Raw genomic sequence first — 27,862 nt, forward strand, 5'->3', positions numbered from 1 at the left:
AGATTAGAAGGGAAACGGGCCGCAGGTTGCAGGGCAAGACTCTGTTAGATTTCAGGGTCCAAGAGTCACCTGTGGATCCATGTTTTGTCCTCTGGTCCTGATGGAGCAGCCACCCCACCCCTTTCCAGTGCTTGTGCAGTGGCCATGCTCTCCACGAACACTGGGGTGTAGCCCCCACCATCTCTGAGCATCCAGGGTGGTAGCTCCCCACCCCCTCTGGCCCTCGGAGCAGATGGCCTGCCCTTTGCTTTCCACAGATGTGGGTGGGCCGCTCTCGTGGCCCAAGGAGCTCTGTCTGGCCCAGACCTCAGCTTCCGTGATTCTGTCCTTGAAATCATTCTTCCTTCAGTTTCTCCCTCCTGTGTCTCTTTCAGGCAGTGCTTCTGTTCATGCAAATTTTGCAAAACCTTGTCAGCGTTGCTTGCAGTTCCAGGGGGTCCAAACCATCAGACAAAAGACCCTTCCCACAGAGCCTGCCTGTATCACTGCATTTCCGTTCCTGACCTCTGGACTGGATCCATGTCCAGCCGCGCCCCCTTCACAAAGGGTTGTTGAGTTAAACCTTCGTGGAGACCTGCTGCCCGGGGACTCACTGCCCAGAATTGAGGGAGGTCCCTGACAGCCGCTGCCAGTCCTGGTATAGGCTTCGAATTTTTCAAACCATCTAGTTCTGGTTTCTTTGTAATTAGAGTTGCATTTTCAGTGTATCTCTCTTCTCTCTCGTTTGACTATAGGCTTCAAGGAGAAACCAGGCTGCACCTCCCACACTTAGCTTGGAAACCTCCTCAACTAAATAGCCAAGTTCATTCCTTGCAAGTTCTGCCTACCATCCAACATCAGAACCCCATTTTGCCATCTCATGCCACTTCATAATAAGGATCACCTTCCTTCCGATGTCCAATAACACGTTTATCATTTCCTTTTTTTTTTTTTTTTTTTGAAGGAAGCAGATACATGTTCATTTATTAAGCAGATACACACTGAGCAGAGGCCAAGGGGCAGGTGCCAGGTGCTGTTCTGTTCTTGTGCTGAACATAACTCTGGGCAGCAAAAGCAAAGCAAAACAAGCATAGCTCATTCCTTAGGAAGGCTACACTGTGGTGTTTACCTTGGAGATAGGAGATGGGAGTGGTCATTTCTGCGTTCATCTGAGTTGCTAATTAATTTAACTTTATTGAAAAATTAAAACACACACACAAAAAATGCAACATTTCCAACAAAACAAAGGATTAAGAAAAACAAATAACCTAAATAAACTACTTTGCTTCTAACATGTTCTTACCATACCCGCCAAAATTAATAAACCATATTCAAACAAAGGAATAAGAAAAAACAAATAATCTAAAGTAACTATATGCTTCCAGCATGTTCCTACCATACCCCAAGAAAATTAACAAACCATAATCAAAGGTATAAGATAGACCAAATAATCTGAAATAACTACATTGAAGCTAATTTTTTTAATGCAATAGCTTTTTTTACTCGATCAAAAAAATTAAAAATTCAAACACAACAAAACAAAAAATAAGAAAAACAAATAACCTAAAATAACTGTATTGCATCCAACATGTCCCTGCCATACCCCAACAGAGTTAGCAAACCCTAACAAAACAAAGCAATAAGAAAAACAAATCACCTAAAATAACTACACTGCTTCCAACGTGGGCCCACCATACCCAAGAAAGTCTGCAAACCCTAGTCATGCCTGAGCATTCCCATAGCCTTGAGATTACCCTCAATAGTTTATCTGTTCTTATTAGACTGTGGTTCCCCCTTCACTAGTTGCTGTTTATCTCTATGTCCCCTGCATTCTATGATATAAAAATATTTATTTTACATATTTCACAGAGTTCACATTAGTGTAACATACAATATCTCTTTTTGTGCCTGGCTTATTTCACTCAGCATTACGTCTTCAGGGTTCATCCATGTTGTCATATGTTTCACGACCTTGTTCCTTCTTACTGCCACATAGTTTTCCATCATGTTTATCCACCCATCAGTTGAAGGGCATTTGGATTGTTTCCATTTTTTGACAATTGTGAATAATGGCACTATGAACATCAGTGTGCAAATATCTGTTTGTGTCACTGCTTTCAGATCTTCCAGGTATATACTGAGAGGTGAAAATGCTGGATCGAAGGTTAACTCAATATATAGTTTTCTAAGGAACTGCCAGACTGACTTCCAGAGTGGCTATGCATTATACAGTCCTACCAACAATGAATAAGAGTTCCAATTTCTCCACATACCCTCCAGCATTTGTAGTTTCCTGTTTGTTTAATGGCAGCTGTTCTAATTGGTGTGAGGTGATATCTCATTGTGGTCTTAATTTGCATCTCCCTAATAACTAGTAAAGATAAACATTTTTTCATATGTTTTTTAGCCATTTTTATTTCCTCTACAGTGAAATGTCTTTTCGTATCTTTTACCCATTTGAAAATTGGGATGTTTGTACTATTGTTGTTGAGTTGTAGATTTCTTTATATATGCAAGATATCAGTCTTTTGTCAGATACATGGTTTCCAAATATTTTTCCCATTGAGTTAGCCGCCTCTTCACTTTTTTGACCAATTCTTTGAGATACAAAAGCTTTTAATTTTGAGGAGTTCCCATTTATCTATTTTTTCTTTCATTGCTTTTGCTTTGGATATAAGGTCTAAGAAGTGACCTCTTAATACAAGATCTTGAAGATGATTCCCTATATTATCTTCTAGGAGTTTTATGATGCTGTCTCTTATATTGAGGTCTTTAATCCACTTTGAGTTAATTTTTGTATAGGATGTGAGGTAGGGGTCTTCTTTCATTCTTTTGGATATGGCTATCCAATTCTCCTAGCCCCATTTGTTGAAGAGACTGTTTTGTCCCAGATCAGTGGTTTTGAGGGCCATATCAGAGACCAGTCGACCATAAATCTGGGGGTGTATCTCCAAATTCTTGGTTTGATTCCATTGATCAGTATGTCTTATCTTTGTGCCAGTACCATGCTGTTTTGACTACTGTGGCTTTATAGTAAGCTTCAAAGTCAGGAAGTGTTAAGTCCTCCTGCTTCGTTTTTCTTTTTTAGAATGTTCTTAGTAATTTGAGGCATCTTTCCCTTCCAAATAAATTTGATAAGCAGCTTTTCCAAGTCTGCAAAATAGGTTGTTGGAATTTTGATTGGAATTGCATAGTGAATCTATAGATAAGTTTGGGTAGAATTCACATCTTAATGACATTTAGCCTTCCTGTCCATGAACACGGAATATTTTTCCATCTTTTTAAGTCCCCTTCTATTTCTTTTAGTAAAGTTATGTAATTTCCTGTATATAGGTCTTTTACATCTTTGGTTAAGTTTACTCCTGGGTACTTGATTTTTTTAGTTGCTATTGAGAGTGAAATCTTTTTCTTGAGTGTCTCTTCATTTCTAGTGTATAGGAACATTACTGACTTAAGTGCATTAATTTTGTATCCCACTACTTTGCTAAATTTGTTTATTAGCTGAAGTAGCTGTGTTGTTGATTTCTCAGGGTTTTCCAAATATAAGATCATATCATCTGCAAATAATGACAGTTTTACTTCCTCCTTTCTAATTTGGATGCTTTTTATTTCTTTCTTTTGCCGGATTGCTCTGGCTAGCACTCCTAGCACAATATTGAATAATAGTGGTGACAGCGGGCATCGTTGTCTCATTCCTGATCTTAGAGGAAAGGCTTTCAGTCTGTTGCCATTGAGTACTCTGCTGGCTGTGGTTTTTCAAATATTCCATTTATCATATTGAGGAAGTTTCCTTCTCTTCCTACCTTTTGAAGTGTTTTTTATCAAAAAAGGATGTTGGATTTTGTCGAATGCCTTTTGAACATCTATTGAGATGATCACTTGATTTTTCCCTTTTGATTTGTTAATGTGTTGTATCACATTGATTGATTTTCTTACATTGAATCATCCTTGTATGACTGGAATGAACCCCACTTGGTCATAGTGTATGATTTTTTTCATGTGTCTTTGGATTTAATTTGCAAGCATTTTGTTTAGAATTTTTGCATCTATATTTATGAGGGAGATTGACCTGTAGTTTTCCTTTCTTGTAGCATCTTTACCTGGTTTTGGAATTAGAGTGTTAGCGTCATAAAATGAGTTCAGTAGTGTTCCATTTTCTTCAATTTTTTGGAAGAGTTTAAATAAGATTGGTGTCAGTTCTTTTTGGAAAGTTTGGTAGAATTCCCCTGTGAAGTCGTCTGGCTCTGGACATCTATTTGTGGAAGCCCTTTTGATGACTGATTCGATCTGTTTGTGACTGGTTGGTTGAGTTCTTCTATGTCTTCTCTGGACAGTCTAGGTTGTTCATGTGTTTCCAAGAAATTGTCCGTTTCCTCGGTATTATCTTGTTTGTTGGCGTACAGTTGTTCACAGTATCCGCTTCTGATTTTTTTAATTTCTTGGGGATCAGCAGTAATATCACTTCTCTCATTTATTATTTTGTTTATATGGATCTTCTCTCTTTTTGATTTTGTCAGTCTAGCTAAGGGCTTTTCAGTCTTACTGCTCTTCTTAAAGAACCAATTTTTGGTGTTATTTATTCTCTCTCTCTTTTTTGTTCTCTATGTCATTTATTTCTTCCTTAATCCTGGTTATTTCTTTTCTTCTGCTTGATTCAGGATTAGTTTGCTGTTCATTTTCTAGCTTCTTCAGTTCCATTTGTTCTTTGATTTTAGCTCTTCTTTTTTAATGTTTGCATTTAGAGCTATAAATTTCCCCCTCAGTACTGCCTTTGCTGCATCCCATAAGTTTTGATATGTTATGCTCTTGTTTTCATTTATCTCTAGATATTTAACAATTTCTCTTGCTATTTCTTCTTTAACCCACTGATTGTTTAGGAGTGTGTTGTTTAACCTCCAGATATTTGTGAATATTCTAAATCTTTGACGGTTGTTGACTTTTATTTGTATTCTATTGTGATCAGGGAATGTGGTTTGAATAATTTCTATCTTTTCAAATTTACTGAGGCTTGTTTTGTGGCCCAGCATATGATCTATTCTGGAGAAAGTTCTGTGGGCACTAGAGAAGAATGTATATCCTGGTGGTTTGGGATGTAATGCTCTATATGTGTCTGTTAATTCAGATTCATTTATTACATTGTTTAGGTTTTCAGTTTCCTTATTGGTCCTCTCTTTGGTTGATCTATCTATAGGAGAGAGTGATGTACTGAGGTCTCCCACAATTATTGTGGAAACATCTATTGCTTCCTTCAGTTTTGCTAATGTTTGTCTCATGTGCTTTGGGCACCTTGATTGGTTGCATAGACATTTATGATTGTTATTTCTTCTTGTTGATTAGTATGTAGTGTCCTTCTTTCTTTGTCTTTTATGACATCCTTACATTTAAAATTAATTTATCTGAGATTAATATTGCTACCCCTTCTTTCTTTTGGCTGTAGCTTGAATGGAAAATTTTTTTCCATCTTTTCATTTTCAGTTTCTTTGTGTTTCTGGGTCTAAGATGAGTTTCTTGTAAGCAACATATTGTTGGTTCATATTTTTGAATCCATTCTGCCAATCATATCTTTTAATTGGGGAGTTTAATCCATTCACATTCGGTGTTACTACTCTGAAGGCAGTTCTTGAATCCTCTGTCATATCCTTTGGTTTTTATTTGTCAGATATAGTTTTTCCCCTTCTCTCTCTATTTCCTTTAGCATATCCTTACTAAAACTCTTTAGTTCTGTGCTCTTCTCCATACCTCTCTCTCTTTTCTTTTTTCTCAGCTGGTAGGGCTCTCTTTAGTATTTCTTATAGGGCAGGTCTCTTGTTAGTGCATTCTTTCAGAATTGTTTGTGAAGATTTTAAACTCTCCCTCAAATTTGAAGGAGATCTTTGCTGCACAAAAAAATCTTGGTTGGCTATTTCTCTCTTTTGGAATTTTAAATATGTTATACTCCTGCGTTCTTGCCTCCATGGTGCTCGCTGAGTAGTTAGTACTTAGTCTTATGTTGTTTCCTTTGTATGTGGTGAATTGCTCCTCCCTTGCTGCTTTTGGAATTGCTCCTTCTCTTTAGTATTTGACAATCTGATCGCAATATGTCTTGGAGTGGGTTTATTTGGATTTTTTCTATTTGGGATGTGTTGGTTGTCTATGATTTGTGTATCTATGTCATTTAGAAGGGTTGGGAAGGTCTCTCCAACAATACTCTTCCTATCCTTTACCCTTCTCTTCCCCTTCTGGAACACCAATGATTCTTACATTTGTGTGCTTCATGTTGTCCATCATATTCCTGATATCCATTTTGAATTTTTTTATTTTTTCTCCATTCTTTCTTTTGTGCTTTCACTTTCCAACCTGTGCTCTTCCAACTTGCTCATTCTTTCCTCAGCTTCCTCTAATCTAGTACTGTGTGTATCAAGAATCTTTCAAATTTGATCAACAATTTCTTTTATTTCCATAAGATCATCTATTTTTTATTTGCTCTTGCAAATTCTTCTTTATGCTCCTCTAGGGTCTTCTTGATGTCCTTTATATCCTGAGCCATGGTATTGTTGTTTGTGATTACTTCTTTCATTAAATGCTCCAAGTTCTATATCTTCTCAGAGTTTTTACTTTGGGTGTTTTGGTTATCCATATCTTCTGGTTTCTTCATATGCTTTATCATTTTCTGTTGTTTTTGGCCTCTTGGCATTTGTTTATCTTGATAGTGTTCTTCTAGGATATGCAGGCTTATTTGAACAATTATCTGTAATTTGACAGCGCTACAGCTTGATGCAGTGCACTTTCCCTGACCTACCAGCCCAGCAGATGGTGCTCCCGAGCCACCTCTTATCCTCAATCCAGTTCTCCCCAACGTCATTTATACAGTGAGTGGGGGTCCAAACCATGTGGATGTCCAATCAGTGCACCAGTTTTCTGAGTGCAATGGGGGACCTCCCACCCTGTGGCTGGGGGTTGTGCCTGTGCAGTTTGGCAGGAAAGAGGGCTTTAAGACCCAGTACTCCCAGCCGTTCCTGGGTTGTGGCTGTGATACCCTGGGGCTGTGGCAGGCATCCACCCCTTCAGCTCAGACTCCCCTCAGTCCCTCTGTGCTATGGACCAACAAGTCCCTGGGCTTGGTGCAGAGCTCCTGTCACTCTGTGTGGCTCCCGTCCCCCTTGGCTGTGTACCCTGCGGGCTTCTGCAGAGAAGGAATTGCACTGCCACAAGCCAGCCATATCCTGAGTTCCCTTGAACTCTCGGCCGCAGTGCTGTGAAGAGGTGTTTCCCAGCCATCTCCAAAGATGGTTGCATGGGGCTTGGAAAATAACCCACTTCCACAGTCATCTGCTTGCTGCAGCGGCGTGTTCCAGACTTGGGACCTTCAGCTGCGGGTGTGCAAAGGACTGTCACTCACACCAGTTACCGAGGTGGGTGCCTGGGCGTGGAAGACACTCCTCACCACGCTCGACTGCTGCTCCCGCTGCCATCTCCCTGGCCACTCCCTGGGTCCCACTCCAACCTGCCTGCAACCGCAGCGCGAGTCTGTTTGCCTTTCTCAGCTGCTCTCCGGATCAAAGACTTACACAATTCCCAGTGCAGGCTCTTGGCTTCTCCAGTTGCTCAGTCAGTACTATTTATAAATCCTTACCCAGCCGGTGGGACCCTGGAACAGAATTCTGGAGCACTTTCTGCCTTTTCTCTAGTGTTTTTCATGGAGGAGAGTTTTCCTGTGTCTCTCCTAATCTGCCGCTTTGGATCCTCCCTCATCATTTCCTTCTGAGGCCTCCCCAGAAGCACCTTTAATGTCCGTATTTCTACCGACGTCCTGTTCAGGATGAATGATGTATTCTTTAGAATGGTAACAGACTTTCTCTACAGCTCTCATTGTTGGGCCCTCAATTCTTCCTCCCTCTACCCAATTCCAAAGCCATTTCCACGTTTTTAGGTATTTGCAGCAGCAGCACCCCTCTTTCCTGAACCCAAAACGGGTATAGTTTTCCAGCTGCTAAAATACCGTACGGGGGTGGCTTCACAACAGGAATTAATTGGCTCCTGGTTTCGTAGCCTGGAAGGCTGGCCTCTTCCTGGGGTTGGTATCTTCTTGCTGACCTGCAGTCTTTAGGGGTCCTTGTCTTTCCTGTCGCATGGTAATGCATGTGGCGGCATCTTCTCCATTCTCTTCTGGTTTCCCTTGACTTCCAGCTGCTCCCGTGGCTTCTCTCTCTGTGTCCAGTTTCCTTTGCTTGTAAGGACTCGGCCACACTGGATTAAGGCCTACTTTTGTTCAGTTTGGGCACCTTAACTAATAATGTCTTCAAAGGTCCCACTACCCACTGGGCTCACACCCCCAGGAACAGATTGGGGTCTGAACGTGCCTTTCGTGGGGGGCGTGATTCAGTCCCCAGCAGGCGTCGGGAACCTTTTCCTCTGCTGCTGGAGGGTCAGGTAGGCTGTGCAGGGCAAACTCTTGCTTGTCCACCATTGCTCTTTTGAGTGAACGCAGCCATTGCCTGGCAGCACTCTCACTCAGGGTAGTATCAGCGCGGGTCTGGGAGCCAGGGGCGAGGGCCGCTGAAGCTGAATGACAACCAAAAAATAAGTGTTTTTGAATTTTATTAGTTTTCTGTATTTGGGGATCCACCCTGTGAGTGTGTGTGTGTGTGTGTGTGCATGTGTGTGTAAGGCAGGTGAGTGCCAGCAGTGATTTTGGGAAAGAAGTAGCCCAGGAGTATGGGAAGAAGGTGCTGCCGATGCCCAGTGGGATGGGGCGTGTGGAGGTCCGCTGAAGGACGACTTTATTACGTCACTGAGCGTGGGCATCGAGCCTCAGGCTGCTTTTGAAACAGTTTTTGATGAATCATTGTGGAAAATGTGATACTTCGCTGGGTTCCTGGAATGTCTCACCCTCATTTCCCTCGCCTTGCCGACTCCGTGATTTCAGGTGGTCGTGGTCGGTGTGGGCTGGTCGGCCCCTCTCTAATGGAGACCCACACAGGGAGCCCCACGTACCCCCGTCGATCTTAGCCTGCTCCATTCGCTGCTCCGTTCACCTGTCTCCTCCTGTTTGTGTACTGCCTAGTTATCAGTCCATTTTCTGAAAAACTGGAATGTAAATTGCATTTCGTCCTGTTCCTGAAACACTCCATACTGCCGTATGTTTCCTAAGAACAAGGATATTTCACTTTTGTAACCACCTTAAGTGCAGTTGTCGAGTTCAGGACATTTAACATTGATGTCAAACTTATTAGTCTATATTCCAATTTTCTCATAGGTCCCAATAATGTCCCCTGATCCTTTTCTCCTCTCTTGCTAGATCCCATCCAGGATCATGTATTGCATTTAATTGTCTTTGTCTCTTTAGTCGCTCTTCTTTTTCATTTTTCTTTTTTTAATTGTGGAGCCATATATACAACATAAACCTTCCCATCTCACCCACTTCCCAGATGCCATTGAAAGGGATTAATCACATTCACGATGTTGCAGTGCCCTCACCACCTTCCATTGGTGAAATGTCCCATCTCCCAAAACAGAAACTCTCCACCCATTATGCACTAACTCCCAGTTTCCCTCATTCCTGCCCCTGGAACCCGAACGCTAATTTCTATCTCTATGAGCTTACCTGTTCTCTGAGTATTTTCTTTGTAGTTACCATGTGTCCTAAATTTAACTTCCCAAATTGGTAACAATCTCATTTGTTTTGATACCATCTTAACTTCAATATATACTATGTTCTTATGCTCCTCTGCCCCCCACTCTCACGTTTATGTAGTTCTTGTCTCAAATTACATTTTACACCTTTGCCTTTTAGATCCTGAAGGAAGTAGAAAGTGGAGTTACACACCAAAAATATAGTAGCACTGGCATGTGTATTTACCCATGACGTTGCCCTCACTGGAGATGGTTATTTCTTCATGCGGGTTCCGTCTGTCATCCACGGTCCTTGTCAGGCTGGTCTGGTGGTGATGAGCGTCCTCAGCTTTTGTTTGACTGGGAGCATCTTAGTCTCTCCCTCACTTTTGATGGACAGTTTTGCCAGATGTAGAATTCTCGGTTGGCACTTTTTTGCTTTTGGAACCTTAAATATGTCATCCACTGCCTTCTCGTCTCCATGATTTCCAATGAGAAATCGGTGCTTAATCTTCCTGAGGCTCCCTTGTGTGTGACACATTGTTTCTCTTGTGACATTCAGAATTCTCACTTTATCTTTGGCATTTGACAGCTTGATTAGAATGTGCCATGGCATGGTCTGTGTGTGTTTATCCTGTTTGGAGTTCTCTGAGCATGTTGGATGCGTATATTCATGTATTTTGTTAAATTTGGGAAGTTTTCGGCCATTACTTCCTGAATATTCTCTCTTCTCCTTCTGGGACTCCTGTAATGCTGTTGGTAACCTTTATGATGTCCCACGGATTCTTCAGGCTCACTTTTCTGGATTCTTGCTGCTTTCTGTGGAGCAGACTTAATTGTTTCAGTTGTTTTCTTTGCCCTCTAGGGGTTCTTCAGCTTTGTTTTGTTCCTTTTCATAATTTCCACCTCTCTATTGATTTTCTCTCTGTGTGTTCATCTCTTGCTTGCCTGATTTCCTCTAGTTCTTTGTCCATGTTTTCCTTTAGCTCTTTGAGCCTATTTTGAACCATTTTTTTAAAAGTCTTTGGAACATCCCAGGTTTTGTCTTCCTCAGGGATGGTTTCTGATGCGTTAATCTTCTCCTTCGGGCCTTTGCTTCTCGTGTGTGTGTGTGTGTGTGTGTGTGTGTGTGTGTGTTTTCTCCTGTATGTTCTGTAAATTTTTGTTGAGACCTGAATGTTTTGCGTTGTAATGTGTTATCTTTGGAGTTTAGACTCTGACTTGTATCCAGCTCGTGTCATGACATGGTTTTCCTTGAATGCCAGGAACAAACCACAGAAAAAAAGGAGAAAGCGCCTTTTGAGGTATGGCGTGTTGGCCTGGGTGAGCGCTCTCCTTCAGGGCTCACGTGTACGATGAGTGTGTAGAACAGCTCCAGGCCAAAGCGTGGGGGCCTCCTGGTCCTGGTGGGGGGGTTCCTGTCTCGGACATGTGCACGTAGCGCTGGGACACCCTGTTGATGTGGCTCTGCCTGTCCGCTCTTCCCTGGGGAGCAGTTTCCTCCTGTCCCGGGCACTGGAGGCTGAGTGAGCCTGTCCAGCCTACAGGGCGCGTTCTGGGCAAGTCCCGCAGCCACCACCGGTCAGACCCGCCGGTGTCCATGCTCTGAGCTCACACTCACAGGCCGCTCTGTGCCCTCTGGATCCAGGACAGGGATCAGTGCTGCGCTGCTGAGGGGTGCCCCGCAAAATCCTTCCACTTTTGTGTGTCCATTTCCTTGATCCAGCACCCGCCTTGTTGCTGCAGCCCTTTTACTGTTTCCTGGAGCTTTGAGAAAGAGGTTTCTGCCAGTTCTTGTGGGTTCTGCAAAGTTTCTATCAGGGAATGGAGCCCTGAAGAGTCTCACTCCGCCGTCTTGGTTAGGGTGGGGCCAGGTTTATGTTTTAAACCCTGATTCAGGTGGGTGCCACAGGAATCGGGGTTTAATACTAGACTTTCCACATGGGTTTTTAAAACCTTTAACTAGTCCTTGGTTCTTCTGGTGAAGGGAGCATCAATTTTTATTCATTATAGGCTGGAGGAAACAAAACATTGCCTTTCCTTCTTAAAGAACACATTGGGGGGGGTGTGTGGGGTTGCTGTGGCCTGAGTGAGTGGCAGCCTGGGCAGCTTTCATGAGGTTGGTTTTAGTGCCTTTTGGAGGTAATCCTTTTTGATGAGATACTTCCAAAATAGCCTTTTATTCTCTGATTTTAAAAACAAAAATTAAAAAAAAAATTTGGTTATACTGTCTAGAGACTGAATGGCTTTGAGGTTAGTTGGAACATTTCCAGAAATCGTGGCAGATGAGCACTGGGAACCCTGTGCTCTCCGCCTGGCTGTCCTCATCTCGCCTCCCCTTCCCGTTCCCCTGCGCCTCACTCCCCTGCACCCCACCCCCGTTCTCTCTGGCAGAAGCCCATGGTGGCCACGGGGACCTTTGGACCCCAGCCCTACGTCTGCATCATGCAGCAGGGCCCGGGAGGGCTGTGCGCGCGGCATGAGCCAGTTGAGGGGCTGGCCGGGGGCGCTCGGCTGCCCGGCGACTGGGGGAGTGGGTGCCCAGCCAAGCCTCCTTTCTCTCGTCTTTAAAATCCAGGGGTGAACGGTCCCTAGTCCCCTTTTGTTTTGTTTCCTTGGGAACATTTTGATGCCTACCATGGAAAATGTGTGTCAGAGTACAAGCCTTAGAACGACGTCTCCGCAGGTCCCTATAATAAAGCTCACCGACCAGGAGACCGAAGTGAAAGTGGACATCAGTTTCAACATGGAGACGGGCGTGCGGGCAGCCGAGTTCATCAAGAACTACATGAAGGTACCCACCATTGGCACTTCAGCCCCGTGGAAAATAAGGGGCTTGAGTCATTACACTGGTTGTGGCTTCGTAGCCTTTAGTAGTAGAAACCGTGCAGTTAATTTATCCACCCTACACACTGTTTCTAGTTACTTTACAGTTATGTGGCTGTTGCTCAGATTTGCCTTCTAGGATAAGACATTTTAGGAGTTGACTGTTATGTCAGGTTTGTTTCCAAGTTGTTGCTCAGAAAGGGCTCTTGTGGCGTCAGTATATTTAAAACTTCATACTTTGATAGAATGGAGCAAGTTCCAGAGCAGGTTCCTCAAGCTGACGTCTGGAGCTGGCCCAGGCGCAGCCAGAGACCCAATGCGTCCGCCCTTCTCTCTGGCAGGAGGGGATTCCTTGCACAGAGCACATCTGCCCTCGTGATGTGGACCCTGACTCTTCTCACGGCCTCCAGGGCCTCGTGCCCTCACTCAGTCCCCTTCCTCTGTGTCTGTACCCTCCTCTTGAGAGCGAGCCCACCCCCAGGAGGACACAGACCCCCACCGATAGCCCCTCCCCAGGAAGGGACAGACCTCAGCTAATGCTCCCACCCCCACCCCCTAATCCTTCTCGGGTCACTCTGCATCTCGTCACTCTTTGCACAAAGCTTTGCTCCCCACCTTGGGAGGACCCGCCCCTCACCGTACTCTGGGCGCCGCCGCCTCGTGCTGGCCCAGCTTCACCAGCTGCCCCTTCCTGCTCCCCCTTGCCTGCTTTCCTTCTGGGTCCCTGGGTTTGGGGTTTCAGGGCCTCTGCCCACACAGCCCCATAGTCCATTAGGCAGGTTGCTGGTTGGGGAGGGGAGGGACGGGCACCGGCCATGACTCAGAAATGGGCCCTGCTGAGCCACGGCCTTGGGGGGTCCCACTGGGTTCAGGGAGCCCCTCACGTTTGAGAATGGTAGAGCAAGCCCCTTCAGGTGGCAGTGGAGGGGATTAAACTTTCTATCCTACCATGTGAAATTTGCCATGTGAAATTTCTTAAAAGCATATGAATTAATTAGTAAATATTTTGTCCCCCCCCTTTTCTAATTTACAGAAATATTCCTTGCTGCCTTACTTGATTTTAGTATTAAAGCAGTTCCTCCTGCAGAGGGACCTGAACGAGGTTTTTACAGGTGGAATCAGCTCGTACAGCCTAATTTTAATGGCCATCAGTTTTCTACAGGTGCGTATGTGTTCTCTCCTGGGAAACATTTACCTGGGATTTCCGTAAGAGCAGAGCCTCGTGTGGTGCCCTGACCCATGGTTTCGTGGATTCCATCAACGTGTGCTTCGATCTGTGTTTTGGTTCATGCCAGGGGGTGATTAACAGGTGGGTACCCCTTGTCGGCTGCTCCTGTGTAGAGCTTCCTTACGGCTTCGCTGCTCTCACCATCAGAGCAGGGAGGGCTTTCCTGGCCCTCGTAAGTCAGATACAGTTGATCCAGATCCGGGGAAGAGCCCTTTGTATGTTTAAGACTTCATACTTGATAGAATGTAGAGATCTCTTTTTGTGTGTGTGTGTGTGTGCTTGGCTGTAATTTATATGAAAAATTTGTCCTAGAGAAAAGTCGGGCAACAAGTGTGAAAATGAGAGGCTTTCTTCTCAGCTTGATGAAACATCAATGTTTTGTCTTAAATTTTAGATCATCTGTATTTTGTTGAGTAAGTTTATTGAAACCTTAATTCCATTTACATTTGCTTTAATGAAGAATTCCCTTTTCTTTACAGGCCTGCCTTTCTTGGCTACACAACCTTAGTCCTCCCTGCCTAGTATTAATTTTGTGTTTGTGGTTGTGCTTAGGGAGTGTTTAATGTCCAGAATTTGGGACTTTTCCATCAGTAGTATTGCTGATGCACAGTAGCGGTACTGGCGACACCACTTTTAATTATCGTGCTTTCCTCTTCAGTCACGTCTTGTACGGATGCTTTAAAAAACGGTGAGACTGGTACTCCACACCCGTTCTCTGACTGTTTACACCACCTCCGTATGCTCCCCTTACAGCCCTTCTTTCTGGTGTTCTGACATTTTGATCTAAAGACAGCCTTCATTCAGGTCCTCCCTGGTTTCTTCAGTTGTCCCTGAGGCGAGCTAGTTCAGTAGCCTCGTGATAACGATGGGAGTCTGCTCCCTCTTAATGGGCACTGAGCTCATGCGGGTGCTGTGCTTGGGGCTTCCCGCCGCCCTTTGTGGCCGTCCCAGGACCTCTGGAAGCTGCTGGTCCCATCTGCACCCCCTGAGCCTGCTGCCCTCAGGCCGCACGGTCACAGCTCAGGCAGCCCGAGCTCGTCCCACGGCCAGGCAGCGGTGGGGAGGCGGCCGCGACACCCTGGAAGGGGCTCTGGGAAGCCGTTGTAGCCTTGGAAGGCGTTTCCTGGTGCAGCGCGTGCTGTCAGTGTGTCAGTCGCTGGGCTCCGCGGGCACTCGCACTTCCCCTGTTCTGGATCGGTGCTGTCCCCGGGGCTCCCCGAGCAGGTGGAGGCGTTTCAGCTGCACGGCCCCTCGCCGAGCCCCAGGCAGCCTGTGGCCAGTGAGCACCTGCACTGTGGCCACTGCGACTGACCAGCAGGACTTACTTTTCCCTTCGTTTTTAATCATATTATCTTAGTTAATTTTATTTAAGTTCCCCCTGCGGCTAGAGGCTGCCGCCATGGGCAGTGCAGGTCTCTGTTGCCGAGTCACGAGTCCAAATCACTGACACTCGGCGGAGGCTTAGACTCGCTAAGTTAATTACCTGCTGAAAGGAGCACGGCGGAGTCATGTGCTCACCTGGATGAGAAGCAGGGATGTAGGTTTGCTGTAAATATTATGATTTAATACTAATTACCCACACACAGCTGAAATGAATTATCTCCCATTCTGGTTTGATGTGATCCTTGGATACTGTCGATCTAATACTGCCCCCTATTGGTCGTATTTTTACAAAATTAAGATGTCGAGAATCTGCAGAATTCTACCGGCTTGATGACTAAGTGTGGCTGACTGTGGCCAATTTGTTTATCAATATTTTTTAACTTGTGGTTAATCAGGTATCTGTGTTGGTAGGAAGTTGCCGTATGTATTGCCAATTTCAAAGAATTAGTCTAGTGGAAAGTTCCGGTGAGAAGGTTTCCTTTCTTTTGAACACTTGATTGACGGCTCAGTCCCGTGAGCGGCTCCGGGGGCCGGGTGGCGAGCGCGTGCCCCGTGGCGGGTGGAACGACTGCCGGGCAGCAGAGCCCACCCCGTCCCGGCTTCCTCGGAAGATGACATCTGCGCGTTGCCTTTTCAGTTGCACCCAAGAATTGATGCCCGGCGAGCTGATGAAAACCTTGGAATGCTTCTTGTAGAATTTTTTGAATTATATGGAAGAAATTTTAATTACTTGAAAACTGGTATTAGGATAAAAGAAGGAGGTGCCTACATCGCCAAAGAGGAGATCATGAAAGCCATGACAAGCGGGTACCGCCCGTCCATGCTGTGCATCGAGGACCCCCTGCTGCCAGGTAAGGGGCTGTGTGGGGTCCTGCAGCCAGCGGGCGCCCCCGCGCCGGGGAGGGGGCAGGGCAGTGGCGTGCTGAGTTAATGGTGACACTTCCAGAATTCCTTATTTAATATTTCAAATTAACTTACTGTCTTTTAAAACTATTTACATCTTTTAATCAGCCAGAAAAGGTAGAAAGTAACTAAGAAAAAGAATTTTTTTTCAATTACAAAAATATAATTTTATTCATCATATAGTGTTTCCTTTCCAGAGGTATGTAACTTAGAAAAGTGAAATACACTATCATCCCATCCTATTTTGGTGTGAATTTCTCCGGTTTTTTCCTATAAAAACATTATTTTTGGTTGCAGTTTGGACTTGAAGCTTGGTTTTTTTACCAAGACCCCCTCTTCCCACCTGCAGGGATGGGCTGCACTGACACGCGCGGCTCATCCCGGCTGCTCCGGTTGTGATTCCCGGAGCACTTACATCCCCGTGGCTTTGGCAACAGGCCTGTTGACTTCTCCAGCCTGACGAAGCCACGCGATGGACATTTTCATTTAGTTGACAGTTCTCCCATGATGAGAGGGAGTCAGCATGATGTTGCTTACAAATTCCACGAACATTCGTGGAGCGTCTCTTGGCTGCCGCTCTTAGCGTTGGTGGTAAAGTCGTTCACAGATGGGGACAGAAATGGTGGGCAGTGGCGGCTCCAGGCACATCGCCCATCTGTGTGCCTTTTTGTGCAAAGTCATGTGCTTCGTCCATTTGTCTTTGGGACTATTTTCTTACTGATTTTGTGAGAATCCTATGCACGGTAGGGAAACTTTTCTTTGTCATTCATGTTGTACTCTTATCTCCTCTCTTTTTTTTTTCATTTGTATCTGGCATTTTTATTGTTCCACAACTATATGTTTTTTTAACAAAATATTCTCAAATTTAATGATTTTTGTTCTTGTTTTATGGCTTCTGGGGCATGGGACTTCCTTCTTAAAAATCTTTTGAATGAAATTGCACGTTTCTTTTTTTGTTATTTTGAAATGAAGTGGTTTGTGCTGTGGTTTCTGAGTGATGATTTTCTTGGTAGCGTGCTGTCAGATCAGGCAAATTGGAGACATTTCCAAATGGAGACCCATGTTATCACGGAGCTGTTTGATTAAATCTAGAAAAGATAAAATTCCAGTGCAAGAACATGCATCCTTCAGGAGCATTCCGTTTTCATGGATGTACTTTTTGAAGGGTCCATGAGTGCCCCCTGAATTGGGATTTGCTCTGGGTTGATCAGCTGCTCCATTTGCAGCTGTAGAGTAGGTGGAGCTGCCAGGCCTGTGCCGCCCCTCAGCCGGCGGCAGTGTGAAGAGGGCTGCTGCCGGGCCTGCTTTTGGCCACGTGGAGAACGACTCGGCCTGAGTGCGGCCCCTCGTCGTGAGGGCTGAGGGTGTGTGTTGTGCCCGTTGGTCCCTGATCGCCGTCCAGAGCCGGGCCTGAGTGGCCGAGGACATCTGCAGGCGATGGCCCCGGTGCCCTCGTTAGCTGACCCGGCCCTGCAGTGGCTCAGAGGGGAGGACCCCTTCAGAATAACCCGAGAAGATCCAGAAAGGCGGGATAACCTCCACGAGCGGCCCGTGACTGCCACTCCCTTTGCGTTGCAGGAAATGACGTTGGCCGGAGTTCGTACGGGGCCATGCAGGTGAAGCAGGTTTTCGACTATGCCTACATCGTGCTCAGCCATGCCGTGTCCCCGCTGGCCAGGTCCTATCCAAACCGAGATTCCGAAAGGTGAGCGCCGCCGGCCTGTGGGTCCCGGAGCATGGCTCGCTGGCTTCCAGGAAACGTCCCTGAGGTTTATTAGCAGGCACGCCACACTCTGGTAGAACTCGAACTCTTGGTGAGGAAGACGTTTCGGGGGCAGAACGGCCATAGTTGATTCTCTGTGGCCAAAAGTTAAAAGTGCTCTTATTTGGGGAGTTAACAATTATCTTCAGGGCATTTTGTTTTAGGGAAGGGATTTCTGCCCTTTAAGGCTTCTGTACATGATGCGTTTTTCTCCAGGTCGTCTTTAGAACGCGGGTCTTCAGCTTCCTTGTGAGTGAGGGTCTGAGCTCTCTGCTTCTCTCATGTGTGCCTGCCCCTTGTGCACCCTTTTGGAACACGTTTGGCTGGGAACATTGTTCTTTGTCTCTTTTGGGAGCCAGAATTATTTGACACCCGGATTATGTGGTTGTGGAGGCCGTGGGATAAGGGTCGAGAGAGGGGGCGAGATTGGGAAGTGGAAGGAGACGCATGTCGTCTGTGCGAGTTGCCAGCACGCTGTTGGCGCCACAGGCCGTGCGTTCTTCACATGCATGTTCCAGGACAGATCAATGTCGAGGCCTGGCCGAGGGACCCCTGTGCCCTCATGGCCTGTCCACTCGGTCTGCTCACAGTGCAGTCAGCCATGGCTGGGCCCGTCACGGACTCGCAGCGTCTGTGGCACGCTCTGTGCCTTTGCCCCCAGGCAGTGGGGCGGGAATGCAGACCCCTGTGGCTGTGGTGGGCAGGGAGGGTGGGCTTCTCTGAGTCAGGAATCCTGCATCAACAATGTTTCTTCTTATAGCTCTGTGTAGGGTGAAGGACTGGTACGTAATCAAACCCGTTTTTTCTCTTCTGTGAGCTCAGAGTGCATTAAACATTGAAAGCTGTGGGTATTTTGTAAAGTTACTTTAGCTTTTTTTCATATTGTCTTCTACCTAACAAGGTGGCATATCGAGAGTATGCAGTAGCTGATTTGAAGGCATTATCGTTTCCCTGACATCTATTGTTCTGTATTTATTGCCAACCTTATCATGTTGCAGTACTTTAGGAAGAATCATCAAAGTAACTCAGGAAGTGATTGACTACCGAAGGTGGATCAAAGAGAAATGGGGCAGCAAGATCAACCCGTCACCTGTTCTTGGTAAGAAAACTTGTTCAGGCACATTGCTCTGGATGTTTGAGGACTAACGCGGAAGTATCTTTTTGTCCCCTGACGGTGGACAATTCAAACTGAGACTCTGTCTTGTTTTTCTCCTGAGGTTAATTTAAACACTGAGACGCGGACCTGCATGGTCCTGTAGATCGTAGTGTTTCTAGGGTCTGTGTTAACAGTGTGAGAAGCAAACTGGTGAAGTTAACTTTAATTACGTGTTCTATTCAACCAAATGCAGGCAAGCCATTAACATCTCAACCCATAGGAAATGATCCCTGAGCTGTTTTACAGGCCTTGGGGTACCAGATCTTTGTACATCTTCATGAGGGCTGCTGAACATTTGTTAGAAATACTTGAGCTGCAGTTAGAGTTCATAAAATTTATAGTTAGGAGGTTTATATGCCCAAGTTGTCCCAACATACGTAAATGTTTTCCAGTAACTGAATTGAATATTTTGAAAATTAAACTAAAATCTCAGTCCCGCTTTTCATCTCAGCAGCGTTTCAAGGGCTCAGAACACAAGGCTGGCGGCTGCGCCTCCTTGTGAGTTAGAAACCAAGGCGTGTCTTCTCCCCACAGACAACAGGATTAAGATAAAAGAGCGGATTGCTGTGTGCAATGGGGAGACCCCGAGCCGAGACCCCGAGGCCTCCTACAGCCAGCGCCTGACGCTGTCCCTCCCCAGCCCCCAGCTGCTGTCCTCCGGCTCGTCCACTTCCTCCGTGTCTTCCCTCTCCGGAAGCGACGTCGTGAGTGTCCCTGGGCCTCCGTTGGGTGGGCTGTTTTCCTGGTGGACTCTAAGATCTGTCTCCTGAGTTTCAGTCACTTTTTAAATTAGAGAAAAAGAGGTTTTGTGAGGCAGACCCGAGGCCTGCACCCAGCGGTCCCCGCTCTGCTTTGCCCCAGGGTCGGCTCGGAGCACTGCGTCCCGGTCCCGGGGCCTCGGAGGGACACACGGCCCCCCGTAGCAGACCACAGTGGGCTTTCTGGAATTTTGTTTTTTAAGTCCCATTGGGAGATAAAAAGTTCCGGTTCAGATGTCTCTTCTGTATTTCCTTTAATAAGCTTTTTCAGTTTTCACATCACTTGAAGGTATTTGGAGAGCTTTTGGGCTGTTGATTGCCCAGCAGCCGTAGACTCATTCCAGTAACTTTCCATAGCTAGCCTCGGCGCAGGCATGGCTTTCCTTTTATGCCTTTCCTTTTATGCCTTTGGGGGGCAGTGCACCCTTGTGAGCAGCTTCCTGTTTATTTTTCCTGCTAAAAGGACTCGGACACGCCACCCTGCACAACGCCCAGCGTCTACCAGTTCAGCCTGCAAGCCTCGACTCCACTGATGGCCAGCCTGCCCACTGCGCTGCCCGTGCCGAGTGGCAAGGCTCAGCCCACGGCTTCTAGGACACTGATAATGACAACTAACAATCAGGTATGGCATCCGAGGTTCTAAATGCACTGGAGGAGGTTGCTGGCATTTTTGAATTGGGAAAAGAACATCTAGTAAAGTCTTTTGGAAGATTCTTCTGTCTTGTTAACAGGAAGTTCTCTCATTATTTGCCGCTTGACTGGAATTCCTGTTTTTCGAGAAAAGACAGTCTCTAAAACTGTCTTTGAGGTCCATGCAGGACAGTTTTTAGAAAAGAGGTTCTTTTGATCCCTGAGTTACCCCAGTGCCTGACCTGGGACCACTGTCCGGGGCTGGGCCAGAGGTGAGCCAGCTGCTGTCCACCCACCCTTTCCCTGGGCAGAAGCGGACGCTCCTGTCCACTTTCGTCTCTTAATCTCAGTGTTCAACTTATAAAAGTTTTTATGTAATCTTTGACCCTCACCATTTTATTTATTAGTCATTATTTTTAGAGGTTTTTCTCTTGGAATATGTTTGCTAAGTTTTCTGTCTAAAAGATTTTATAATTATTTAAATATTGTGTATATATTCCAACTATACATTACTTGAATGGATGTATGTGTGTGAGAATAAAACCCAACACATTACTTTACTTAGTAAAACTAATTTCTAAAAAAGGGTTATTATCTGAGCATGAAGTGGTACAAACACAGACAGACATTTTGTCCTCTACTTGCATCCTGGGAGTCGCGTGGCTCTCCTCTGGGGAAGGCTTTGTCTTGGAGAGCAAGGCACTATCATCACATGCAGCTGGGAGGCGTTCAACACGACAGCCCCGAAACGTAGCATCTCCTACAGCCTCCAATGGTGCGTGTGAAAGTCACACTCATGCGGTTGCTCGCGCTGTGGGAACCAGTCCTACCGCTGGTCGCCCTTGCTGCTGGGCTTCGGGGGGCCACGTGTGGGGGTGCCCCTGGCTCGGTGTGTTCGCAGTGTGCGGCGTGCTCAGCTGCCACCTCCACCCCGTGCACCACGGTGGGCTGCCGAGTGTGAGCGGGATGGTGCGTGGCTGCTGTCAGCTTCCTTCACCCCCAAGTTAGGTTTGCCAAGGATATCCATGAGGGAAAGTTAGCATTGTGTCCCAACATGCCTCTTAAATTTTGAGTGTTCACTGAGTGCTGGTAGGGAGGCTAAATATGTGCAGGCAAGGCTCAAAGACCACCTTCTCATTTTATTTCCAGATTTAATCAACCACTTGCTATGCTATGGAAAAGATCTAGCAAAATCCCACCTGAGAGCATGCTATGTGTAGTCTCACCTGTGCAGTCCACAAGGTGATAAAAGCCCGTGCCCGGGGTGATGTTTCAGGGTTGGGGAGGAGGTGCAGTGGGTGGGTTGGAGCTGGGGTTTTTTTTGATGCCCTTCTCTGGGCAAGGAAACGGCCCGAGGAGTGAGGATGGGCACTTCCTGGGCCCCGGACAGTCCACACATGGCTCCCAGGCTCACGGCCAGCCCTGACCCATGCCCCAGGGAGACCACCTGACACCCCAAGGGAGGCTCTCCTGAGGCGGTGGGTGTGGGGCGGGGCCTTGGGCTGCATGGTCCTGCCCATGTCCTGTCGGGGGTGCCTGGCCGGGCCCCCCACGTGCTCTGGGTGAGGATCTCTGGGTTAGGGTTTTGGCCTCTGGCTGCTCGTGCTGGGCTGTGAGAGCCAGCCGCTAAGACCCTGGCTCCTGCTCCGTCCCCACCATGAGGTCCCATTCCCTCCCCAGAGGTACTGGGGTAAACGGGTGCTATTCGAGATGTGCCCATCTGAGGAGAGGGGCTAGTGCCGTCCCCCCAGCTGCTGACAGCGTTGCTGGGAGACGAGGAGGGAGGCCGTGGCCTTTCTGGACTTGTGCCCTGAGGCCATGGACAGGACAGGTTCCAGGGCTCGGGCGGGAGATTGACCCCCCGGCTCTCCTCAGAGGCCCCGGGGGAAGTGGTCGTTCCGGAGACCGTGACTTGTTTGAACCTTTGTTTGGTCTTTGATGGATTTTAAATTATGAATTGAGTCACTGAGCGTACTTCACATTGTAGTTGCTATTTCAGAGCCTATATATTTCTAATCCAAGATAAAATATTCTTAGATTAAAATAAAACTACTTTAATGAGCCTGTATGCAAACAGACAATTAAAAAAGAAATGCCCCCTCTTGTGATTTCACTGTACTTCACTTTAGAACATGGGTGGTTGTAATTTTGTCTGATGTTGTCTTATCGGCTGTTTCTGGTTGTTTCATTTCTAGACCCGGTTTACTATACCTCCCCCAACCCTCGGGGTTGCCCCTGTTCCTTGCAGACAAGTGGGCCTTGAAGGAGCTCCGTCTTTGAAAGCCGTCCACCACATGTCCTCCCCGGCCATACCCTCGGCGTCTCCCAACCCGCTGCCCAGTCCTCATCTGTATCATAAGGTACGGCTCTGCCTGTGGGGTACCCGCAGGCCGTGACTCTGCCCACCACCCTAAAAGGTATTTGTTTTCTGGTCATGTAGCTTTCTCTTTGCTTTCTCTTGTAAACAAAACTTTAAAATGTTAAGAAATTGTAAAAATAATTAGTTCAGAACATTGTTTCCACAAACATCTCTCTTAATTCTTCTGCTAATCCTGTTAGTATAAAACTCAGTTATGAAGTAAGCAAGATAGAAAGTGAAGACTATTGTTTTCATTTATTTATTAAAATAATTTATATGCTGAATTCTTTGATTTTTAAAAAGAAGATAGAACCAAGAGTGAATATTGACATGACCTCATGTGTAATATTGTAGCTGCACCTTGTTTTCTTGCCTCCCCCACATTCTTCGGACATCCCTGGACAGACAAATGCCCTGGCTGGGTTTGCTCTCTGGCTTCCAGGGAGGCTCTCGCACATGCTTGGATCAGTTTCCCTTGTGGCTTCTCCAGGTGTAGAGCCAACAAATTAGAAATGTGTGATAAGAAAGCAGGTGCATAGTAAGTTTCAAAATGAATGTCTGAAAGGATTGTGTGCAGAGTCTTCCGGCAGGACTCAGAACGAAAGGCCTGAGGGTCAGGGGTTTCCCCCTGGGGCTCTGATGATATTTGCTGCCTTGTTGCTCAGCGTGCACGTCTTACTCTAGTTGGCTCTTCTTTTTGCTCATCTAAGCATTCTTATTAGTGAACCTTGGCTTCCTGAGGGTTGGCTCTTGGGACCTGTGTCATTAATTCCCAATGATTGTCTGTTATTTTTTTAAGAATGAAGTAGTAGAGCATTCCTTCTTGGATATATCCCTCTTCCCTGGAAGAGCTGTCATTGCATGGCCAGGTGTTCCCTGCTGACCTAAGTTAGAAATACTCAGGAAGAAATGATCCCTTTTGCAAGAGGGAAAAGTGGCCTTCAGTAAGCACACATTGCTTTCCTTTCTCAACCCTCTTCTGCTGTTTGTTTTGCTGGGAACCTTCCTGAAACCTGTTTTTTGCATGTGCTCCTGGTCTGCCTTTGCCTGAGGACTTTGCACGACAGGGAAAGTGCCTTAGGGACAACCTGGGCACATGCAGCCTCTTTTGAAGGTTGGCCGGTGCTGAGACCTGAGAGCTAGCTGGAGACCCCCACAGGGCTTTGCTGACAGAGCACATGTCAGGGCTGACTGCAGAGGAAGAGGGCCTTCTTATTTCAGTGGACAGATGAAGCCGGTTAGAAGTGAAATCCCAAGTGCATTTGGATATGACTTGCCATAGGTGCATACTGGTTCCCATTTCTTACCTGTAAGTCACCGAATGGGAAGGATAGTGTTGGTCTCAAATGTAATCGTTACTATTAAATTAGAGGGCCGCCTTCAATTGAGACACTTCACGTAGCAGTGTCGGCAAGGCTGTGTGTCGGTGGTTGGTGCAGCATTTGCACATTCTGACTCTCGTTTCTGACTTGCCTCCAGTGGTCACTTAAATTCCCTCCCTTTATAACTGGGCTTTGCTTGAGCCTGGCGATGCAGATATCAGGCAGGAATGGTGTCTGACACCCCTCTTTCTGTCTTCAGCAGCACAACGGCATGAAACTCTCCGTGAAAGGCTCACACGGCCACAGCCAGGGCGGCACCTACAGCTCAGTGGGCAGCGGTGGTGTGCGGCCGCCCGCGGGCAACAGGGGACACCACCAGTACAACCGCACCGGCTGGCGGAGGAAAAAACACACACACACCAGGGACAGTCTGCCGGTCAGTCTCAGCAGATAAGGGTGCCTGCTGCAGCCATGCACTGACGGACGCCAAGCGGCCGGGGGCCCCGCAGGAAGCGGAGACCAGCACCCAGCCCGCCAGCCCGCGGGGCCCCGGCGCCCGCGACGATCACTCTGCATGTCTCTGTGTGTGGTGGTGGTCACGTCCATGCTCAAGAACAGCTCGTCGTGCTCATCTGTGAAGCCTTACTCAGCGCGGACGTCGTCGTCTTCCTTCCGGGATGGCCTGTTCAGTGCCGAAGCAGCTCTGGGTCAGGCACCGCGAGGACGTGGCGTGCGTGTGCGCTGCTGCAGTCACCGTGTCTGTTCCTTGGCGGTTTGGGTATTTTCGTTCTGTGTTTGTCAGCACAGCAGAGGAGATTGAACCCTTTGTGGTTTCTGTCCGCGACAGATAGGGTTAGGAGGTCATGATTATTTTACTGCCCTCATATTTTTGTTTCAAATTTCAGAACTGTTTTTTCTGTGTAAATATTGAGAATGTATGATTTGTGCAATAACTCAGATATTTTTTATTTAATTTCATATTTTCCAATAAGTTATATTTAAAGGAGGAGGGAATTTTTTTAAACAACCTTAGGTCCTTTCCCAAGTTGCATTTTCTAAGTTGGGTTCATTGTGTTGGCTGGTCGTCTGATGAGCATCGTTACAAACATCATAATAAGGTTTTTTTCCCCCCCATGTCTTTTCTTTTGGTCAGACGTGCGGCTTCTCAGCTCAAGGTGAAGGAGCAGAGCTGGCCTTACGGTGTTACGAAGGGTCTCTGCTCCACAGCCTGTGGACAAACTGCCCTGGCCTACCCTGCTGTCTTGCTCTGACCACAGAGTTTTAATGTTTTTGGTTTTGGTTCTTTTAAACTAGACAACAAATCCAGCATTTAAAGTGCCAGAAGTAAAACTTTCTAAGGGGAGAAAAGGTTGTCGCATTATAAAATCTTAAAACAACACAAAAAAATGTGAACTTGGAAATGCTTCAGTCATTTTTAGCAACATAACCTGTAATGGTGGATCTGGTGAATATCATTCCGGAAAATGGTGCCCAGTTTTAGGAAGGTGGAGAAAGGAATTCTGTTGATTCCATTCAGGAATCTGTATTGCAGTGTGCGTTCGTTCTGTTAAGAGCAAACTTAGGAAAAGTGCCCAGCTGCTCCGTGCACGTGGGGCGGCGGGAGGGTGGGGAGTTCCCCGCAGGAGAGCACAGCCCCGCGCGGCGCTGCCTTCAGATCTCACAGGTATACTATGCAAGTGTATTCTGCCGTGACAACCACTGTCTCTGTTACCCTTTTTTTTTGAACAAGAATACATCCATCCTCCCTCGCCCTGAGTGCTCGGCGCACCACGGTTTTCCCGGGAGCTGGCTGCATCTCTGGGTCCTCCAACCCCCTGTTTGTAAAACAAGGGGTTTGGGGCCTTCTGAGCTCTACAGGTAGGTTGGTGTTTGAAGTTTACTAGCGGAGAAGGTTGAGATGGAAAGCTTATTCCCACAACTTCTAACTGATGGGCAGAAGTGGGGACTTGTAGAGTTGGTGTCTGAATGGGCTGAGCGCCCGCTCAGGGGAAGCTCTATGCGCCAGGCCCCTGCCCGCGGAGCAGAACTGGTCCACGGGGCCCTCGGGAGCCGTCGGCCGCGACTGCAGGGTTTACAGGACGCATTCCACGATAGAGTAGCACATATTTTGTCTGCAGTTCTTGATGACCGAAAGTTATCAGAAATATTTAAAAATATTTAAATTGTGAACCTATCAATAAATATTTATAAAAACTGATACGTAGGCCTGTACTAATCTCCACGCATTAGCAATATTGACTGTAAACCTCCTTTAAGGAAACCTCTGCGGGCGCTTCCCCTGCGGGAAACAGTTCAGGGCGCGAGTCCTCACGCGGGGACTGTCCCGTGTCCGTCCGTCACCGTGAACCAAATGAATTGGCCCGGCTGCCACTGCGGCCACGTGCTACAGGCTTAACAAAAGAGATCATGTTTTGATTTTTTTTGTGTGGACAACAATGTGGAAGCTAAAATTGACATATTTTTATGTAAAGTTTTTCTATTCTTTGATTTTTAATAAACTTTGGAAACCAGTTCTGTGTTCGTGTTTGAATATGTGCTTTTCTTTCAAGGGAAAGGATGGTTGCTACATTGTCAAATTTTTGAATTCTCTAAATCAGGGCAATGCTTTGGCCCATTACCTTGTCTAATAGGACACACCCCCCCAAAAAAAAAATGGCAGGTGCCAGTTCTATATAAGCATTTTTGGGGAAAAATACACGTATGTCTGTTTCTGTGTTTTATCATTGATGCCTGGACAAGGGTCCAGGCTTTGCACAAAGCCCTACATGAGAAACATAAATAAAATGCATTCTTTGCTCTCCAGGAACTCACGTTCTGATACTCTTAGCAATTCAATTATGCCATTAAATGATACTATTTGTACACAGTTTCCAACAAGCGGATGCAAGGATACTATGTAGACTTCCCAATGAAACATTTGTTTCTTTCTGCATCTTTTTTAGGTCAACATCATATCATTTCAAAACAATACATTTTAAACCGCCAAGCAACTGTAAATATAGCTTCATTTGTTTGGAATGTATAAGGCAATTTATAAAGGTCTGTGTGAACCAGTGACTGAGCCACTTGTCTCGGGGCTAATGGCCCCTCGCGGGTGCCCTGGAACTGTTTCAGGTAGAGCCTTGCACGTGGCACAGGTGCGTGCAGCAGGGAAACAACACGCGAGTCCTGAGTCTGCTGGCGGTTGCTGCTGACAACACAGCGGGGTCCTCTCCCCACGGCACCCTCCTTCTGACAAGGCTTCACAGGACGTAGGGGTGCCAGAGGATGTGAGTGCCGTGGAGAAGGGGCAGAGAGCATGCGGGAACCCGGGAGCAGGGGCCCTGTGGCCTGAGCGGCAGAGCCGTGGGCAGCCCTGGGCAACTGCCGGGCAGGGGGCCGCCAGTGCCAGTGCTCCGAGGTGGCAGGGGCCCTCCCAAGTGGAGCTGCAGCCTGGAGGCCTGTGTGCTGTGGCGGCATGGAGAAGCGGAGACCAGGAGAGAGAACTCGGGGGAGGTGACCTGGTTAATTGGGCTGGGTCACCAGAGCCCCAAGGGTCCGGGCACGCCTGTCTCAGCCACTGGCTGCTCTCAGCAGGGTGGGCTGCAGGGGCAGAGGCGGGTCACCCCAGTGGTCCAGTGAGAGGACAGCTGCTTGCATGGCCCTGGTGTGGGTGAAGTGGACAATTTGAGATTATATTTGAGGGTAGAGCTGGTGAGACCCCTGAAGAGCTGTGTGTTGGTGAGAAGCGGGTCCCCTGCCCTATGGGACCACTGAGACTTGCAGAGGAGCCAGTGAGCAGGTGAGTTACAAACCTGAGGCTGGAGCCCCAGGAGAGGCGAGCCTGCCGAGCTCAGCGTGAGAGAGTCCCGCTCGCCTAGTGTCCGAGAAGTCCTGGGAGCAGCAGCTGTGTGCTCTTGCCCGGGCAGGGGTGCCCGCCTCTGTGACTCACTGGTGGGCACCAA

The 27,862-nt window shown here is 46.9% G+C and overlaps 1 protein-coding gene across 4 annotated transcripts in view; it reads left to right on the forward strand.

Annotated features, from left to right (window-relative positions):
• The window catches only part of TENT4A (terminal nucleotidyltransferase 4A), a 50,658-nt gene extending 24,230 nt beyond the window's left edge, over positions 1-26,428 (forward strand). For 2 of the 4 annotated variants that reach the window (XM_037798909.1, XM_037798911.1), the window contains exons 5-13: positions 12,257-12,364; positions 13,430-13,558; positions 15,645-15,858; positions 17,489-17,615; positions 18,671-18,771; positions 19,363-19,532; positions 20,050-20,208; positions 22,412-22,576; positions 24,157-26,428. In XM_037798909.1, the coding sequence (XP_037654837.1) occupies positions 12,257-12,364; positions 13,430-13,558; positions 15,645-15,858; positions 17,489-17,615; positions 18,671-18,771; positions 19,363-19,532; positions 20,050-20,208; positions 22,412-22,576; positions 24,157-24,351 (1,368 nt within the window). In that variant the 3' untranslated portion in view covers positions 24,352-26,428. Of the gene's footprint in view, positions 1-12,256; positions 12,365-13,429; positions 13,559-15,644; positions 15,859-17,488; positions 17,616-18,670; positions 18,772-19,362; positions 19,533-20,049; positions 20,209-21,365; positions 21,459-22,411; positions 22,577-24,156 lie in introns of those variants that run through there. The other 2 variants (XR_005210915.1, XM_037798910.1) reach the window with 2 other exon arrangements.
• Positions 26,429-27,862: the final 1,434 nt, after the last annotated feature.

The sequence above is a fragment of the Choloepus didactylus genome, chromosome 11, assembly GCF_015220235.1.
Source record: "Choloepus didactylus isolate mChoDid1 chromosome 11, mChoDid1.pri, whole genome shotgun sequence".
Lineage (NCBI taxonomy): Eukaryota > Metazoa > Chordata > Mammalia > Pilosa > Megalonychidae > Choloepus > Choloepus didactylus.